The sequence below is a fragment of the Tigriopus californicus genome, chromosome 4 (assembly GCF_007210705.1).
Source record: "Tigriopus californicus strain San Diego chromosome 4, Tcal_SD_v2.1, whole genome shotgun sequence".
Taxonomy (NCBI): domain Eukaryota; kingdom Metazoa; phylum Arthropoda; class Copepoda; order Harpacticoida; family Harpacticidae; genus Tigriopus; species Tigriopus californicus.
This window is the reverse complement of record NC_081443.1, coordinates 11,376,503-11,397,252: the sequence shown is the minus strand read 5'-3', so window position 1 is coordinate 11,397,252 and position 20,750 is coordinate 11,376,503. Positions and strand designations below refer to the sequence as shown.

At 40.8% G+C, this 20,750-nt stretch overlaps 1 protein-coding gene across 2 annotated transcripts; it reads right to left on the bottom strand.

Annotated features, from left to right (window-relative positions):
* On the bottom strand, positions 1-11,409 carry LOC131879248 (T-box transcription factor TBX10-like). Of its 2 annotated transcripts, none has more exons than XM_059225515.1 (9): positions 10,600-11,409; positions 4,137-4,434; positions 3,584-3,748; positions 3,401-3,509; positions 3,187-3,339; positions 1,850-1,917; positions 1,435-1,769; positions 858-1,013; positions 1-419 (listed from the first exon to the last, which is right to left on the bottom strand). In XM_059225515.1, the coding sequence occupies exons 1-9, from the start codon at positions 10,808-10,810 to the stop codon at positions 37-39; spliced, it is 1,878 nt and encodes a 625-aa protein (XP_059081498.1). In that variant the 5' UTR covers positions 10,811-11,409; the 3' UTR covers positions 1-36. The 2 variants fall into 2 exon arrangements, with proteins under 2 accessions (XP_059081498.1, XP_059081499.1); XM_059225516.1 differs by having other exon boundaries at positions 177-419; positions 858-915.
* Between the last annotated feature and the right edge of the window lie 9,341 nt (positions 11,410-20,750).

Below are 20,750 nucleotides of genomic sequence, written 5' to 3'. Positions count from 1 at the left end.
TTTAGCGTAGAAATATTTTATCTATTTGATCCAACGTCATCTTTGCATATTTGAAGCGTAGTCGAACATAGTTGGTCTTCCATAGAAATTGGCTCCAATTATGGCATTGTGGCCACCCTGACCATGATTTAATCCCGGATTGAAAAAGTGGTTTTGGGATCCTTGATGATGAGAGCCCACCATGTTACCCTCAGTTGGACGTTGATAAGGACTAGATCGAGACTTGAAGCCATGGCCTGCACTGGAATTATTGTGATACATTGGCCCATAGGACGAAAAATCTGCCCCATAGTCCATTCCTTGTAGTTGATGTGGTAACAAGTTACTCCCTGGAGACAGTGATGCTGTTGACCCGTGGGTCTGACTGCAGCCACTCATGGTGCCGTGATGCACTTGATTTGCGGGTAGGGATGCAAACCCTGAAATAGGATTATAATGTAACAAAGCCGACATGGTCATCTTAATGTTGACCACCTGTATGGTTGTTTTATGATGATCATATGATAAGTGTATTGGTAAAACGAATTTGTTTTGAGGCATATTGAGTTCATTTTTTCGGTTGTCATGGAAACTAATTTAATGGTATTTGCAAAACCTGATTTTACACATTTGTCACATTGGATTCTGTAGCTTAAAAGCAAGTTCAAAAACCAAGGTTGATTTAGGTTCAACCTGAAACCACATGGATTACTGTTTAGTGATATTTGCAGGGCGGAATTATTGTACCTATTAAGTCTACTTTAGAATATCAAATCAAGATGTTGAATCACGTCAACAACCAGAATTTCGTGCATTTTGAATCTATAAGCTATAATTTAAATGACAGTAAATGTGTGTTGAACAGAAATGTATTTTACCTCTGCTCATCGCCACAGTTGAGGTATTTAAGTGGTTTCCAAATGGCTTTTGTCCCATCTGTTGATACAAAATTGGATTTTCATAATTCAGCGGATTGCTATTATCATAAATCCCTTGATTTGACAATAGTCCAGAGGTTGTGGTAAGATTTTGACCTGAAATTCCATAAAAATGCGTTCAAGACAGGAATGAATGTCCACAAAACAGCCTTGAAGTTTGAAGGCTATTGTCTGGCTCCAGGGCAAATAAATCCATGTCTTGTCTCACGTTAAACTTGTTTTGACATTTACTTTGCCCCAAAAAACTGTTCAAAAGAATGCGCCTGTTTCCTATGAATGATATTAGACCTTTGTGTCTTCTGCGTCACAGATGTACATACATCTCAAGATCAGTATTCGGTATCATTCCACAAAACAATTACATGCCAATATGGTCAATACTATCAACTACCATTGTCACGCGTCCCGGGGCTAAAGTTTTAGCTCGAATAGCTGTCACGAAATCTTTTTCACTGTCAATGTGTCACCCTGGATCGTGGGGAAGGAAAACAAGTAAAGGAAAGCATTTGTCTCTCACCACCTTTCCCGTCGCTGCTACCGCCAACACATGAATGCTCTATTGAGCCTCCCCCTCCAATTGCTCCGCCGCTCTTTCCGACGTTCTCTCCCATTAGAACGCTTTCCTCTGCGGATTCTTCGCCAAGCTCGTGTTCGGATTTCCGACCGCGTTTGCCCTGGCTCAGGCCGGTTGAGGTGGGATCGGGGGAGGAGATTGGACGCGAGGACGGTCCGCTGTGACTGCAAGTACTCGTGGCGTTGGAACCCATGAGATTTCGGTGCTGATGATGCTTGGCGATCGCTTCAGAAAGCCCAGGATTTGACCCCGCTGTGACTGATGGATTGCCTGCAATGCTGGAAGCACAAATGTTATTCCACTGTCAAGCGATTCTTTGAATTATGGCCGTGAATGAGGGGTTTGCCGGTCTTCTTACCATTCCTCGGGGTCACAATCGCGAAATCCTTTGGCAAATAGGTTACTCGCAATCTTCAATTGGGTGATCTGTAAAAGAGATTTTGACATGAATGACGTCCCATTACAATGAAATAATGTGTCTTTAAGACGATTCATCGAAAACGAGTTTCAAATGGCCGATGAGGCGAAAACGCGCCAGAGAGAGAGTGAGAGTTGCTTCAAAGCCACAAGTTTATGTAAATATTTATGTCAATCCACAGAGTAACGACTGCAAAAACGAGAGCGCTAAATTTATTTATCTGGTGTCAAAGCCATTGATCATGGGCTCTGGAGACATCTAATTCTCTATTTTTCCATAAACGATCAGTGTCAAGTTTCCTATACTTCGACCTTGCTTAGCACAGAATCAATCTTGATTTCAGTGAAGGAAGCAAAAAGCTATTTTTGAAGGTAGGAGCAAGGTGCGCCCAACGTGTTAAAAGCTGACACTTGGGCCGGAAGTAGATCTTCACTCTAATTGTGACCACCTCTGAAGAGCTCAGTTGGGAGCTGAAACAGCAGAGGATCCATAAACATTGAGGCCAAGTTAGGGGTCCAATTGAAGAATTGCAAAGTCGTGCTGAGTTCGGACGTCTTTGAAGAACCGCATGCACGCGCTTCGACGCCAACATCCAGTCCAAAGAAAGTATCGCTCTTTCCATCCAGCTGGGCCAATCCTAAGTGAGTTTTTCTATGTTATTCTAAATGCATAAGGCCTTGCATTCACTAAAACGGCTTTGAATCATTTGGCTGGGAAAACGTAGGTTCATAATTGAGTTATTCCTTTGGTTACTCCCATTGTCACATATGCGGAACATCCCGTCCCTTCTTTCACTCGTTATCTATTCTTCTTCCCAGAGAGACGTGAATTAGTGGCTTCCCCCATCGACCCTGGTACAATACAATGGAACATCCACGGACTCTTTATATGCATCAGTAGATGAATAACTGTGGGATTTGATGACGGGACGGACATGCTTCTTAATAGTGTGAATGAGTTTAGTTGAAACGTGTGGATCTGTGGAGTATGAGTTCCAAGAGTCGCTGCCAGAAAAATCAACTTTTGTCCGCCGTTCTCCAGATAAGACGACGGGGCAAAAGTGAAAACAAATCTTGGTCAAAATCCGAGCAGACGAGAGGGAGTCCATTAATTTCATTGACACTAATGTTTCTAGGCAAGCAATAGGGAATGATAAACAACCAAATACTGGAAAATTGTCCTCTAAATTCATAGGGGGAGGAGAAGAAGGAGAACGAGGTTGAGGAACTCATCGAATGTTTGACTTGTCTCTCTTTGTCTGATTCCGTTTGACTTACTCGGTGATTTTGATAGGCAGTTACAGCTGTGAATTGTGTCTCTTTAAATGAGAAAGTCTTGAAGTTTTCAGTCAGACTGGCGTCTTTGCCCTTCGGATTGTTATAGATCACATGGAGTCGGGGTTGATATCGGTGCATGGAATTTAATATAATCTATAAAGAAAAATCCCAAAAAATATTTCGTGTTTTTAAGCTTCACTGGATTTGCCCTCACGTGTCCATTGTCGTCCAATTGGTGATTGGTCAACTTGAGTTTATCAAAGCTCACCACTTGCTTCATCCAATGAGCACCAGGAGCTGGAGAGTCTGGATGAACATGTATTCTAGAATGCAGAAAAGCAGGACATGTTCCAGATGGTTCATGACAGGATTGGGCGTGGTATAGGTTGTCAATTACCTGGGAGGCGAGTTTGGGTCGGCTTTGCCTGCCACAACCCAATTTGAGGTATGAAATGCGTAGCGATATCGCTTGTCATCAACAGGGACAAAGTCCATGAGCAGTATATACTCCTCCATGGGGTCCATAGCGAATAATCGGACTTGAAATGTCGGAAACATCCGTCTGGAGATTGAAGTGGGAATGCAATAGGAGGAGGAGTATTAGTATTAGTATTAGTCGTGGACTGGCTGAATGTGAGGAAAATCGGGGAAAGACGAAAACGAACCGAAAAAAGAAGTGAGTGATACAAGATGCTTTGGTGAAAGACAAGCACCGTCGTGTAGCCAGATCTACAGACCTTGGCCATTGAAACAAAGGAGTACAACATTTCGACTTGTCTCATATTCAAGAATGCATCTTGATTGTCTTCTGCCTTCGGGGGTAGAACTTCAATCAAGCTTCTTTTTCAACCTCGAGCACTTCCTTTCAGAAAGCTGTACCTCTCAAATTTGCTCTCAATAGCCACATCGGTCCTTTAGAAGTCACTTACGCATGCAAAAAAATTGCCTACCTTCCAGCTTTGGTGACGATCATCTCCGTTCCCAACTCATGGAACTCGTCCCACAAAGGCTTCATCTCCAATTGGACCTGAGCTGAGATCAATCGGGAATGGAGCGGCTTTCTGGGTGTGGATTCTTTGGATTTGGCTGGGGAACTTCCGTTCTCGTCACTGACTGCCGCATGATTGCTGCTGGAATGGTTCTCATTCCCCAAGTGGCTCTGATTGGGCGTGGCGGAGTGGGCGTGGCAAGAGGTTTGATGCGTTGATGACGTGGGGGATTCGCTGCAGGCTCTCTGGTCCCGGAGTTCTGGAAAAAATGAGGGAATTTTTTTTTCTCACAGATTGGCATATTTTCTTGGCTTGACAAAAGACGATTAATCACTTGGTTGCGTGTTCCATCCTTGGTCATGCCTGCTAGATTTTGGCTTATTTAAAGAGATTCGTAGGTTAATACAGAATACAAGGGCAATAAGTTTACTTTTTTATTTATTACAAGCTTTTGCTATCTATCTTTTCACATTTACGATATAAAGGTTCGCCCATGTCATTGAGCCCATTTATGACTTAAAAGTGGTATGGAACTTTCATTAGTCGAGGGTGAAGTTTTCTTAGCATTAATCCCTGTTTTGACGAGTCTTCGAATTCATCCATCACATGGATTTGTCAGTTCATTTTACGTCATATTTCCCTTGATTCGATCTTTTTCCGGGACATCCACTTACTTTGCCTGGAAAATCGATACATATTCACGTTCAAGATGAGCAACTTTTTGAGCACGGATTCTCTCTGCTCTCTCTCATCCCACCCTGAAAGTGATCTAATCAGAGGCTTCCAAGTGTCAATTTCTCATGTTTCAAATTCCGCAACTCTGTTCGTCCATGGCGACATCCGAAAACGACTAACAAGCAGGCCATATTTCGGTCATTCCCGTGAAAAAGGTGATCTCACTGACGGCATTTAACGTCGGTGGCTGTTCTGGGGTCTCGTTTAGAGTCATTGCTCTTAAGTTTTCATTTTGGATCATTGACCGGAATTTGAGATCACATGATTAAGTGAGGGTAGCAAAAATATCACCTCGGGTCATTGGTCATGGGGGGTAGGGGTGGAGTGTGGTGGTGGTGGTGTTCGTGCTCTAAATTTGCTCGATTGAGCGAGAAATATGTCTAGTTATCACTCCAGCTGATTGAAGAACTAGCAAGATGACGGGTCGCAAATAATACGTTGAATATCTAGCCGAAAACATTGAAAGCCCTCGCAACAGCAACCATTAGTTTGTATATGACGTTGGTTGCAAAACTGATCAGATTTTTGGGCGAGTATAATTTGAAAAATGCTCATTGAGGTTTGACATGAAAGTTTATTTTTCGAACAAACTGATTGATATCTTGTAGATATATTAGAATCACACGACAGTTTTAGATACTTCTCTTTTGTACAACAAAACCAGATACTCCATTGCTATGCAAAATCCTCAGCTATTTTTTGCACTTGTGAGTTTGACACGGGGAACAATGTTCCTGATATTGGAACAAATGGCTCTGGCTCGTGTTTTTCGAGCTGGAATGAGGTCTGTTCTTAGGATCGATATTGGCCAATTGGAATGGAATGACAATAATGTGAGTGGCCTCAAGTTGACTTGTGGTTGACAATGTAGTCGTGTTAGCTCAAGAAAGCATTCCAACCTCAATTTATGACCTCACCTGGACCTCAAGCGTCAGTCGTTCCCCGGTCCTTTTCCCCCAATCACAATATCGTCTCAATAAACAATCTCCAAAGTGATCCACGAATAGGGTTTCCAAAAGCCGTTCAAGATCTCGAGTCTATTTACTTTGAGATACTTAAGCAAACCTTGATGTGAATTTGAAGATGAAAACCGGGGGGAAATGGAAGTGTTTGAATGGTATTCGAATCATTTTTTGAGGGTGTCGGAGCTCATTGAGGATGACGACGTCATCCGTCTCTTCTCCAACCCTGCATATATCGTGCATTGAGCATCGCCCTTCTGGACTCAAGAGAGTCAATGAGTGAGTCAATGGAGAGGGTACGTACAATAGTAGTCGTGGGTCTGGCTGATTCATGTTCAGTTATCTGTCTCCTTGACTCCCAAACACTTTAGGAACACACTCAGAAATCCACAGATGTATGCATGCCACGGCAATTATTCTCTAGTTACAAATTTTCTGGGGAACAAACAATACGCTGAAAATATGGAATGGGAAAATTCAGCTTTGAAATAAGGCTTATAAATCGTCAGATGGGAGTAATACAGAGTAGAAAGTTGCGGGATCTTCATTAGGTCATTGTTTAAAGTGTGCTAATCAAGGATAATGTCAGGGATGCTTCTGTCCTCATCTACGGTTCTCCTTGGATCCGATCTGTGGATCGAAGAGGCAGGAACATGTAAATCACGCGGTGGACTTGAATTTCCAAGTCAATGATGCATAGAGCACATACTAGTGAGACATTAAGGAATGTACGGACTTAATTTATGAATATTCGTGTGAGGTCGAACATTCTTCGCCTCCTTCCACTCCTTATCCTTTTAAGAAGCACACTGTACCTTGGATTAGCGTCCAACAGGGTCCAAATGTGTTTGGGCGAAACAAACCCTCGGTCACGACACTCGTTTTGTTGTTAATTTCCGCAAATGACCCGTGATGTGATTTCTTGTGTGAACTTAGTGACTTGTTCGAGATCCAATCGAATTTCAATCACAACGCGATATTTTCAATCAGGGCCACTTGACGACAGTTTTTTACTTGTTGCAAAACCGTTTGAATGCCATAGAAATGACCTTTCCAATCCCTTTTTTGAAAACGAAGTCATTAATGAAACAGTTTGTCAAACCTCAATTATAAAGCTTAAAATCTACTGACAAGATTTTTTCTGATGACCTTGATATCGTTTAGGCAAAACAGAGGCAGAAGGGATCTGCTGATTGGAGACAGATTAGATAGTAATTGTTGCACTAATAAGAGGCAACCAATCAAGTTCGTTTCGAAAACAAAGAACATGTGGGGTGTGTGTAGTGGTCAGTTCAATACTCTATTGTAATGTCGCTTTTTCGACCTTTCTACGAACGTTTACGTGGGAAAGGTTTAAGATTTGGTCACTTTTTGTATTTTAACCCCTAAGGTAGATTTTCTTTTGCAATATCAAGACATACAGAAATCGCACTAATTCATAAACTTCGAAGGAGAACCCGTCTTACCAAAACTGGACAGGAATTTGCGGATCGGACCGTTGTTTCGATTGATATGTTGGCTGACAGACTTTACTGGCTAGGCGAGGTTCGAACCTCGGCTGTGGTGACCCAAGGGCATTTTTTGTGCGTTTGTAAGGCCATGGAGGCCGTCAGGCCTGGAGGGGAAAGCTCTACAAAACCTCGAAGACGTTTGAGCAATGCGTTACCTTCTAATCAGATGCTTCCTCGCTCAGACGGTCCTTTATCAGCTCTTTCTTCCTTCATATTTCCGACTTTGAAAAGTTCTTATAGAGTTGATAGTGTGTCTTGGTCATTCTTACCATTACAGATTTGCTTTATTGCAGCAATAGGCATTAGGGACATCTCTGGTCCAAATCTGCTTTAAAACTGTCATAATCAAGTATGAACCAAGGGCATTCCAGACCACATTTCTAAGACATCCGGCTGTTTAAAGATATAACCCTTGACCTGGGGTTAACTTGGCCACGTAAGGTTGGTTAAAACGAGTTTTGATTATCTGGTCCGCGCATCCGATTGACCCAAAAGTTAGGCTCAACTTGTGCGGGGAAAAGCGGACAATCCCGACGCCTTTAACCACCAAAAGTATTGATTTCGTTCCCCACACCGGTGGTGGATAAAGTTGATATATCAACGTACCACTTTTAACATGAGGGTGTGTGTTGCTTTTGACCGTCCAATTAATTTTCAAGGAAAAATGTTGCCAGTCCAAATGTCAAAAAAGCAGCCAAAGGATTAGAGAATATACAAAAAAGCATTTCTGCCCGTTTGTCGACCTTCAAAAACTTCAGCTAGTGTTAGTTCTTATTATTTCTTCGTCATTTTATTCAGACATTTAAATTTTTATTATTGCATTCTAGGGTCGGAGGGCTGAGTTTTGCCAATCATGATATCATTCGAAATGTCCAATAGTCACGAACCATATCCGTTTCGATATGGTTCTCCGTTTGTGAGTGTGGATTCTTTGAAAAAGGTCTGGAAGGAGGATCGAACCTTGTATCTCTTTAATGCCAAGAAATTGCGCCAACCATACGATCATGCCTCCCTCCTCCCTACTCATTCACGATTTGATGGATGATATGCTTTTTGAAGGCAAAGACGACGAAATGATTTCTTTGCTCATTCTAACATTTTATCACTGCTATCTTTGGAATCTCTCAAAGGTTTCATAGACGTTTTTTTACATCCATCTCGTATGTTACGTAGAGCCAAAAGTTAGGATCAAGAAGCAAGTGCAATGCTATCTTTAGGGTGCCCTTGTAGTTATTATGGTCGCAAATAGCGCAAATTTGGCGAATCAAGAGTACACCCAAATGAACTTCTGTTTGGCTGGAAGTATCGCTGATTCCTATACCATCGTTATCTTAGTTAATAATTCTCATTAGTAACCAAGGAGAAAGGAGATGATTTACCAATAATTTGCAAAACGAGAATCGCAGTTGAAAATATAATATCATGTGATGCATCATTTCATTAAAAAGACACAAGTGGTTTTTTAACAAAAGCAGCCTCGATAGCCAACTTGAAAAGGTCCTAATTTCGTCATTTACAGTGTTTTTTATTTAAATCTCGCTCTCTGAAGGAGCATTCATTTAGATGTAGAGATGTTGATATAGCACTCATTTATTAGTTATTTGCATTCATGAATGATCTACGGGCATCCAAATAAATGGAATTACAACCGAAGAGATATTTTGTGATGCCTCAACCATTAACCTTCTCAAAATTAACTCTTCTCATGATCAAAAGATCAAATTTGACCCAAAACCTGCTAAAGGGAACTCAAGAAAGGTAGTCAAAGTTATGCAGTAATGGCCACATGTAATTTGAATCTTCGGGCTTTAAATGATCAAGGATATAAGCTACTTATTAACAAAACGATATAACATTGGAACCAACCACTTTAGAAAGAAGTGCTACAATAACGGCTTTCCTTTAATTGCAACTATCTCATTTTCTTACTTTGCGACTACTTAATGAAAAGAAACTCAGAGTTGCTCTGACCCGAAGAATTTGGTTTGGCTGATTTGGTGGCAACCCCGTCCCAGGGCTCTGGTTCGGGTTTCAATCCTAATAATTGAAAATGAAGATGATCTAAATAATCTAAATAATAATATCACTGAATAAAACTAATGGCAATTGGTAGGTTGAGTGGCTGGAGGATCATTTTCCAGACCTGTTAATTTGAAGAAATATCTGAAGCAAAAAGAGTGATGATGCAAGCAGTAACTCGAGTATGGGGTAAATAGGGATGGAGTGAACGTTTTTTTAAAAATAATTTGGATACTAGGGTCGGAGGGTTGAACCTCGCCTGACCAGAGAAGCAAGCTATCACCTTCGTCCATATGTAGCTCCGATACACAACGCAATAGTCCGTTTCAGTTTGGTTCTCCGCCATTAGCGTGGTTAATGACTCAATTTTTCCTTGAAAACGATCGAGGAGGAGAATCGAACAGGGACCATGCCTAACGGACCTGCGCTAATCACTTCACCACGCCTCCTCCCCAAATAATTTTCGATACTGCTCAACCCAAGTCCTTTCAAACTTGAAAATCATTATTTTTAGTGTGGCGGTGACTTCTTGTTCCAGTTTAGCGTTTCATAATGGCTTCAGCGGGATAACAAATTTTGAGCTGGGATAAAAATTGAATCAGTCAAATCTTGTCCTGATAAAATGCTATCAATGTCTCTGTAAACTTAAACCTGGCCTTCTAGATTATCAAATTTCAGGACCAAAGGATGAGGGAATGTTTTAAGCGAGTTTCGTATTTAATTATGAATCTTGAAGATTTTTCGGTTTCATGATATTTGAAGGAGGGCAGAACCACCAATACAGAACCTTTCAGTTTCAAAGGTGTGGCGTAACCTGTTCTCCATGAGTTTGTCTGGGCTTCAAAAGGATGCCAACTTTGCTTCCACCAAAAAGTTGCCCAACACTACTCATCAACTCAAATGTGCCATATTTATCATCGAAATTAGTCCTTATGTATGTGTCTCGTAACTTGGAGTGATACTATGATTAAGTGGAGGTTTGAACTAATCACGAAAGAACGAAGGAGGAGACTATCTATCTAATACTTCAGTGGCACAGAATTTAAAAGTTATCAAGCAAAATTTGCAGATATAAATCCCAATTTCTAACTATATTAGTTTGACACATATCATGATTACTGCTGCAACAATTTTCTTATAATGGTTGGTCTCAACTGATTTTGACGACACTAAAATGTCTGCTTAAGAGTGTCTTACCGTCATGAAGGCTATTGATATCAGTCTTGTCCCCGGCGGTGGCCGGACCCTGGAGATCCAAATCTCCCACTTGATTCGAAATGGACCAGGTACTATTCGAATCTGAATTGGGCACACGAGAAGCCCTTGGGCCTGGAGCACAAGAGGTCAGAGTGCCTTGGTCGGCACCAGGATTTGAACTATCCATACCCCTGGAAGTCGTGGAAGCCATTTTTCGCACCTTCTTCCTCTTTCTCACTTTGGGCCTAAACGAGTTCGATTGAAAAACTTGAGCACAATCTTGTCAACAGCTGGTCTCTACATTCTTGGAAAGCGATCCCTCCCTTGAAAGAGATCTTGAGCGATCCGCCCTCACATCACACTCACTATCCAATATGCAGAACTTTCCGCCCAACGCTCGTCCAGGTTGATTTTCAACAAGTGATATTTTTTCTACCTAAGACGGCTGGATTTAAAGCTCTGAGGCTCCCTGTGGAGCAATCTGTCACTATGAGAGGCTAATCAAGATAGAAGTGCAAACTTTTGAACTCAGCCAAGAAGACGGACGAGGTGAAGGAAGAAGAGGTGGAGGAACACCAAGATGCCTCAAAGCACCCTTTGGACTATTACCAAGGTGTGAGCCAACGAGTTCAAGATGTGATCTCTTTTCTTTCCCCGCTCTTTCCGCCGAGACAGATCGACAGATTCCCTTCGGCGAGTTCTCTGGCTCTCTCGCTCTCATTTCGTTCCTCCGCATCCTCGTCTTAAGATACGTCATGAGCATCAAGGAGTTCCCCAATGTTTGCTTAAGAACCGAGCCCCACTCCAGCCCGGCTCACTCTCAATGATCCAGTTCCTGTCGTTCGGTTGAGGCGGAGAAGCTGGAATTTGTATCGGGAGCGAGAACGCATTCGCCACCAAGGCAATCGCCAAGAGAGGTGGAATATTTTCCGAAGATGCTTCAACAAAATCTTAGATTATATCAGCACGAACACCCACAAAACTTTTGGTTATCGCATCTATGAGCAATATTCGGTGCAGTGTGCAGCACAGGGTGCATTAATTTTAGATTTTATTATTTAGATATAGCTGCTTTGTCGGTCTTTGCTTTAAAGCTAGTAAACATTTACGTGTGCTTACCACGGAAAATTCATACATAAAGATTAGGAGACTAATTACTCTTTAGAATGACCCTCATCCAAATGTGCAATAGGCCGCATTGAAGGCAAAGCAACGTTTATCAGAAGCTGCGAAAAGAATAAAAATATGACGGAATGGATTCCATTACACTAACGTGTTCAAATACGTTCATAAAAGGAAATTTTCAACAGTATCACGGTTATGCTTTGGCGACGGGTGGTGTTCATTGTGGAGAAAATCGTGGTTTCGTCAATAAAACCTAATAATCCGTCAGGATGGACTAAAATACCTCTCTCCAAATGATGTAAAGAGCGAAAAGTCTTTTGCTTAAGACCATTTTAATCAGCATATGACATCTGCATTAGGCAACATTCGATGCATAGCAATTTTTTTGCGGACTTCCTTACCGCTACCGGGATTGGAATCCCAGCAGTTCAAGACGAGAAAATTATTCATTTTACTTGACTTTTATTTATATATGTTATTTGACCGACCAACGAATTATAATTGGCTGATCTGGCTAATCCTTGAATATAAGGCTGATCCGGAATTTTAGTCAAAAACTTGTCCAAGTCTGACTTAAATCCTGCTAGTGGATCAACGCCTACTTAAGCCCTACGAATATTTGAGGGCAGCAAATTAAACAATGAAGGAGCCCAAGAAAGAAGGAATGAACTTCATTGTTTTAACTAGCCTGGATTCTCGAGGGCTTGAAGGTGCTCTCAAAACACACGTTAAGCTTCTACGGTCACTAGAATTGACACTAAATCCTGGGTTGGGACATAGCTCATGAATGCTTTTGAAAACGTACAATATTAGATACCTTTCGTACCTTCTCTGAATACTGTACAACCCCAACCTTTCTAACCTCTCCCAGTGCGAGAGCTCTCTCATATCCTCAATGTTCCTAGTAAAACATCTTTGGACCTGCTGGAGCTTTTGCAAACCTGCTGAACTCATTGGAGCCCAAATGGGAGAGGCATATTCAAGATGCGGCTGGACAATCGGCTTGTATAGAGTTAGCATCGTGATACTATTTCTGGACTTAAACGTACGATATATCCAACCACATGTTTGAAAAGCTTTACCAACTTTCAACTGGATATGCTCATCGAACTTTCCATTATTTTGGAGGACTACACCTAAATCTTTCATGGATGAGACCTGCTCAATATCCTTACCTTCATCATCTAATAGTGGAGTGTCTAATGGCGTCGACCTGAAGGTCATTGAGCGAAATTTCATTCCATGCAGTGCCATGTTACTCGCAGCAACCCAGGAGCAGATTTGGTCTAGGACCTCTACCAGACAACCGGAATTCTATATAATGACCATTCCTACCAACTGCCAGTTTTGTATCATCAGCATAAGAAGAGATACTGACATTACTACTGCCAAGCTTCTGAAGCGGAGCAATGAAGATAATGAAAAGGAGAGGAGGGGCATTCCAAGTCAAGTGGATACACCCTCACGGCACTTTGTCTCAGAATGTAATGAAATTTCACACGGTCAATGTCTAGGCTAAAGTAGATTTGCAACAAAAATTTCAGCCCCATGGGATCAATATGGCCTATAATATGGCCATGTCCATTTTGGGCCAAACCACTTGGCCAGCGGTGTTTGAACAGCCATAACTCCGGATGTAATTATCCAATTGAGATGAATTTTATTTTGCAATTATTTGCTTAGCTTTAGATCTCATCTTTGGAGATATTGATATCATAATAATTCTTAAGCTCTCCTGCATGATTACAGTAGTTAAGTGTTACGGAAAAGTCGTTAACCTGTTTGGTGTTGTCGTTTCAATTGGCTGATTGTTCAATCGCGCTTACGTCTGCCCATTGTTCAATGAAAATGAGCAATAACAAGGTAAACAAACACAAATTGATTCGACCAAATGCATTGCCGTGATCCATTTGAGGTCCACAAATCAAAGCAATTAAAAGACTTGAGGAATGATACCAATAGCATTCTGCAACAGTTTCAAGGGAAGTCATCGGAACATGATAAACTGTGCTCTTTGTGCCGAAAGAGATAGTCACAATTAACCCCTGAACAAAAGAATGAGGACAAATTGTCATCAAAATCATCGGAGTATTGGTTTCCCTTCCATGCCTTTCTAGCCAACACTGACGACTCAAAAGCATTTGTGAGGGATGTCGAGCTTGACTTGTTGAACAAGTCGCTTTTGTTGATAGGTGAGAGCCCTTTTGATAAACGAAAAAAAATTTTGGTACATGCCAGGAAAAAGAAGTAAAGCTGAAGACTATGAGAAAAAGAAGTTAGATTTGGTGGCCGGACCAAGCACGTCGCAAGAGGAATTGTTGAAATGTGACCCGAATTGCATGCCTACATTGATAAAAGCATTGAAAGAAAACTTCAGTTCAGTTCAGTTCAGTTCGTACGGAACAAATATGGATATTTACTCTCTAACCTACTTGAGAGCCGATTTTAGCGGCAGTTTCAGGACTTCATCACTCCAAAAGGTAGCGTGATATCGCCTCTAAGATGGGAAAATAGATGACCTACGCTCACAAAAGTCTTTACCAAATCTGAACCCATGGAGATCCCATTTTTGTTTTTGCAACATATAAAGAATATACATAGAACTATCCAAACGCCAAAAATTGAGAAAATCCGGACTATGCTTTTGGAAAGGTCAAAGGTCAAAGGATAAATAAGGCCATTACACGCCGAATTTCAATTGGTACATTTGTTGAATCCAATTTTATCAAAAAGCCATTATCCCAGGAGTATTTTGATATAAAATTCATTTCAATTGGATAATTACAGCCAAAGTTATGGCTGTTCAAACACCGCTGGCCAAGTGGTTTGGCCCAAAATGGACATGGCCCTAGAATATGAACTGGTTGGCCTAGGCACCTGAAATTTGTTGTGTGACGTTTTTTAATGCCAACAAACCCCAATCTCATAGATTGATTTTCAACTTGGCACTTATAGAGTCTATTTTGTATAATTTTTTTGAAAACGTATAGTAACATCGTTTGGTCAGTTTAAAAAGTGAACCCAAGCTGTTCATGGGTTAAAAAGTTGATCAAGGGTAAAAAATCCTAAATAGACTGCAAAACACATGATTGCTCTAATTGTTAGCTCATTCCTATTATGCGTGGATGAGAAGTTAACAGAAACCAGTTTGCCGAAAAAACCTGGCAGAGAATGGTGCCCAAAAATGTTAATAAATGTTTTATTCGTAAAATCTTCTTTTTCTAATATTTAAGAACGATTCCAACAAGCTTTTACTCCTTGCTTCAGTCCTGGCATTCTTTTTTTGGCTTTTTTGAGTAATTGTCTCTGGATTGAAAGTGAAAGGGTGCCCATGTGTTTGACCATTACTTCATTTCAGATAATATTCATCCCAGGCCAGTTACTGTGCATCCCTCCACTGGCCAACTTTTTTATCCTAACTCGGATTCAGTCACCCTCAAGATGCCCAGAAATTTCTATCAGGTGGGTTTGACGCGAAATGGGAGGTGTGGTGTGGGGCTCAATTTGAGGCCCTGCAGATACTAACCCCTTCCAGAAAATAACGTCAACCCTACTAAATTCTCGCTTTTCTAGATTGGTCGAGAACAGAATTAATCTCTCCGAGTTCTAATTTCGTTGCCAGAGAAGCCGCTCCACGACATCTAACTTCAAAATGAAGTCTACAGCAATTGAATGTATTTTTAAAGAATATATAATTGGACGACTTGATCGTTGGTAAATTTCTTGAAAGTAAGTACGTATGCTCATTTACAGACCCTTGAAATTCAGGGTCGATTAGTCCGGTAGATATTTCCAGCCTTTTCGCCCTACTAATGACTAAATTTTAACCCAACTGATCTGCCTAAGTCTGAGGCCTTCAGGTATAACCGTTTTTCAAATCTCATATGTTGTCGTTTGATTTTTTATCATTTCCTCACATTCTTACCAGCTTTTTGGCAATTTAAATTCTACGAGTATTTCGAAACATCTGCTATGTCGTTCCTCCATTAAGGAAAGCGATAACCATGATTTTCCAGATGTGGCTTTTAAAGTCTAGAAAACGAGTACCGTAAGATGACCAACGTCAAATGTAACAGAGTTTTTGCCTATTGATATTAACCTCTCACGAGAAGCAAACTTTTACAGATTGAAATTCCGGAAACATCGGTTTTAAAACTGTAGATGACCTGAAATATTTATAGTAACGGAGACGGGGGGGGGTTGAGTGGGCAAAACTTTTCAATTTCCGTTATGGTATTTCCAAGGATATTTTGGGACTGCGTTGAAATTTACAGACTGAGAAGGTTTAAATTTACATTAAAGATATTATGTAGACTATTGATAGAATAGCATCTATAATTCGAAGGTTTTCAATAAGGGTTAAATTTAGGCCCCAAAAAATTTCATAATTTGTTTGGGGTTTGTTTTTTACTTGGTATTCATGAATATATCAATATATTTCTTATTGTACATACGGCTTGATATGTTCTACTATACGCAAAAAGACAAATGCCTCAAAGCATTAATGGTTGGGTCCATCCAACTAGAAACTAAACTAAGGGCGGCTATACACTAAGATGTAAACCTGAGGTTGAATCTGGTTTGAGAATGTACTGTAGGTAGGACATTTCAATGTTCTATAGTCGAACAAAAAGACTCATATTGCGAAAAACTTGCCCCAGCACTAGTCCTACTTCCATCCTCAAACCGGATTCAATCCTGATTTTCCATCGTAGTGTAAAGCTGCCCTAAGATAAAGGCAATGTCGACAAATGTGAGCACGTTTGCCGGTCTCTTGATATGAAAAATCTGATTAAGGCCATAACTCATTTTGAATACGTTCTTTGAGTTTTGAAGCCTTGATTCCCAACGTGTTTTCATCATTTTGAGCATTCCCTTGCCTTCAATAAAATGTCATAAAATTTTAATCTTTTATTGTATAAATATCTGACATGGGGTTTAACATTAATGTTTTTAATTTTTGCAGCTTCGTTCTTTAGTGTGAAGCGGTACCCTTCCGTCGCCTCAAGTTCGAGCCCAAGTGTCACGATTTATAAAATTATCTGGTATGCTTCTTATTCCAGTTACATATACGCAAATTTTTATTCACATTTTCATTTTGGTAAGAACCCTGTTCTTGTGATTTAGAGCTGTTTGGGTAATGACAATACAAGATCCATCGAAAAATTTCACAACCACAACATATTAGGTAGGCAAAATGCAAACTAAGATCAAAAATGCGAACGAGGACCAAGCAATTTAGGAAATTTTCGACTTCCTTTCTTTTTTGGTAAGAACTCTGTTCTGATGGCTGAGAGTTGGTAGGAATTTGGGCTTTTGTTTGATTAGCCTAGCTATTTCCATCGAAATTTCATTTTGTAGTAATCATTCCTTATTTTGTTTGAGGAGATCATGAAGTTCAAATTTGAAGAATCTTTTTATATCCATGAAGTTCTTCCTCCTAGCCAGCATGCGTTCCGAGCACATTTTAGCACGGTTACCCAACTGATTAAACATAAAGTGCATGTTATTGAGGAACTTGAGAGAATTGAAACAGTTGATGTTGCCTCTCTTGATTTTACCGAGGCCTTTGATATAGTAGATCATGGCCTTTTGTTGAAAAGACTTCATGACATTGATATCCAAGGCAAGGTTCTCAATTGGTTAAGCAGTTTTATATGTGTTAGGAAGCAATTGGTTAAGGCAGAAGGATCCCCTCAGAAATGAACATATGATGTAAGTCGGGTGTTCCTTAGGGCTTCCTTTTAGGTCCTCTCCTTTCCATTATCTTCATAGCTCCACTGTTCCTATACTGACGATACAAAATTAGTTCTTGCTTTTGAGGGTCTCTTAGGGCGGCTTTAAACTAAGATGGAAAATTGAGATTGAATCCGGTTTGAGAATGGAAGAATAACTGGTGCTGGGGCGAATTTTTGGTGTATGAGTCTTTTTGTTCGACTTGAGTACAGTGAAAGACTGGAGTCCTTTGCTCGACTCAAGTCTTTTGCCCAAATCGCCTCAGCACTAGTCCAATTTCAATCCTCAAACCGAATTCAATCTGGGTCTTCCATCCTAGTGTAAAGCCGGCCTTTGTCAAAGAATTGATGGTGCATGATTTGGTCGTTTCTCACAAACCTTTTAGTGTCATTACTCGATTTCAGTGTAAAATGACTTCAAAGTTATTCATGCACAAAAAAGGACAAGTTCATTTAGATAAAGTGAGTGAAATCTTGCCAAACCTTGTACCCTCTGACATAACTGCGGAAGCACTGTCAGACGCTTTTCTGCTCAACATCCAATTTCGCAGCGAAGAGACATTTTCTACATGTCGAAACCTTAGTTTTGCCCCTTTGTTAAGGAACTGCACCTGAATACTACTTCACTCCTTAGAATGATAAAATATGGGCACCCCTCACACAGGGAATAATCGTTGACTCGATCCACATATCACAAAGCTTTGGTTCAAGCTGAGAAAGACTGGAACATTGCTCAAGTGGAGGATTACTTGGCAGAAGCAGTTGGGGGAATGTGGGTCGTCTTAAAAAGAAATCTAAGGGCTCTTTTCGGGGTTCTCTCGTATGTTTGGACTCGATGCGAACTCACTTTTTTTCGCTATGTCAGCGGTATCCAACAACATTATTTTTCCTGTCCCATTTGGACGATCTAAATGACCGTTCTCTCTTGACTTCGTTTACGGAATTTGAGGTTGAAATGACATTGCGCATAGAAAAGTAAAGCTTGTGGGCTCCGCGGATACTCGCCGTGACATTGAATTGTTTGGAAAATCAGGTCTCGAAAGCTTTAAGTTGCATTTTAACACCAGTCTTGTCTGTGCCTTACCATCTTTTTGGCTGAACTCGAGTCTCCATTTCCCTTATTTCTTTTTGGTTTGGTTTTTCACGGGCTTTTCTAACCGTTACAAGTAAAGCAATCCCAAGTGCTATTAAAATGAAAGGTTATAATTCGTCTATTTATTACCTTTCAATCTTTATATGTGATATTTGGTCAACCAACGAAACTGATTCATGGGGCCACTGTTCGTGGAAGTGGCCCCGCTCACTGGTATCACACTTGGCACTAATTAAATTATCTAATACCATTAAAACAAGATTCTTGTGGGAGGAGTAAAAACGCACGTCGCCATTCGAGGGGTCCGCTGACCGCTTTTTCACTTGCTATTCTAACCGCTACAGGGAATGTAATCCTCACTACTATTAAAATGAAAGGTTATAATTCATCTATTTATTACCTTTCATCCTTTCACATTATATTTGGTCTACCAACGAATTTGAGTTGACAGACCAAGCTAGTCCTTGAATGTAGGGTTGATCTGGAATGCTATCTAAAAATTGGTCCAAGTCTCATTTGAAAGATGCAACCGGATCAACAAGGCCTACGTATTCCCTACGAATATTAGAGGGAAGCAAATTAAGCAATGAAGGAACCCGAGAAGGAAGAGAGTTGGACTTCATTGTTTTAACTAGCCTGGATTCTCGAGGGCTTGAAGGTGCTCTCAAAACTCACGTTAAGCCTCTACGGTCACTAGAATTGACCCTAAATCCTGGGTTGGGACAAAGCTCAAGAATTCTTTTGAAAACATACAGTATCAGATACCTTTCGTACCTTCTCTGAACATTGTACAGTCCCAACTTTTTTAGTCTCTCCCAATACGAGAGCTCTCTCATTCCTGTGATGTTCCTAGTGAAACATCTTTGGACTTGTTCGACATTTTGCAAACCTGTTGAGCTCATTGGAGCCCAGATGGGTGAAGCATATTCAAGACGTGGCTGAACAATGTACAGAGTTAGCATTGTGATGCTCACTCTGGACTTAACCGTGCGATACACCTAACCACACATTTGAAAAGCTTTACCCATCTTCAACTGGATATGCTCATCGAACTCTCCATTATTTTGCAGGACTACACCTAAATCTTTCATAAATGAGACCTGCTCAATATCTTCACCTCCATTATTTACGAGTGGAGTATTCAAGGGCCGAAGGTCAATTCTATTCTGTTCAAGGCCATATTACTCTCAGTAACACAAGAGTACATTCTTTCAAGGTCCTTTGCAAGGCTACTGGAATCCTGGCCATTGCTACCAGAAACCAACTTTGGTTCGTCAGCATAAGAAAAGAGACTAGCAGTAATACTAAGCTTTAGAAGTGGGGCAACGAATTTTATAAAAAGGAGAGGCCCTAGGATGGAACCCTGGTGAAGACCTGATTTGACATCATGAATGTCACTAAGGAATCCCTCGACTTAAACAATTTGCTTCCTATCATTAATGAAGCTTCTTATCCAATTGAGAACCTTGCCTTTGATCCCAATGTCATGAAGTCTATTCAACAAAAGACCATGATCTATCTTGTCAAAGGCCTTGGCAAAGCCGAGATAAACTACATCGACTGATTCATGGCTGTCTAGTTCCTCAATAACCTGCTCAATATGATCAATCAGTTGGGTAACCGTGCTAAAATGTGCTCGGAACCCATGCTGGCTAGGAGGAAGGACTTCATGAATATCAAGAAATTCAACAAGTTTGAACTTCATGATCTTCTCAAACACCTTCGCAATATTCGAAGTGAGAGAAATCGGCCTATAATCACTGGGGAGCGGCTTGTCTCCCCCTTTAAAAATTGGAACAACATGAGCAAACTTTAGTGTGGATGGAAACCTGCCCTGATCCAAGATGCAACGCATCAAGTACGAGAAAACAGGAGCGAGAACCAGAGAGCATCTCATCAGAAACTGAGATGTCACATCATCAGGACCAGGAAAACTTGAAAGCCTCAAGTCCCTGATGGCCTCTAAAGGCTCTTGATATGTAGCTATGAGATTATCTAATGGCTCAATTTGACTATCATCACCTATCTCAACAGACACATAATTAGAACAATGAGCTGTGCTCCTAAACTCAGTGGGGTTGAAATCAGACTAGAGAACTAATCTCCAAGCATGTTAGCCATAACCTCTGCACTGTCCATGGCTTCACTATCAACCTCAAAAGGCCCAACAGGGTGTTTCATCTTTCTCTTAGAGTTCG

What these genes read in the sequence shown, in the direction of transcription:
- LOC131879248 (XM_059225515.1), bottom strand. Translation starts at nt 10,810, where the DNA reads ATGGCTTCCACGACTTCCAGGGGTATGGATAGTTCAAATCCTGGTGCC. An exon ending in TATCAATAGCCTTCATGACG is followed by an intron (nt 4,435 to 10,599) that starts GTAAGACACTCT and finishes CATTTTTTCCAG; the next exon opens with AACTCCGGGACCAGAGAGCC. An exon ending in AATTGGACGACAATGGACAC is followed by an intron (nt 3,340 to 3,400) that starts GTGAGGGCAAAT and finishes TTTTCTTTATAG; the next exon opens with ATTATATTAAATTCCATGCA.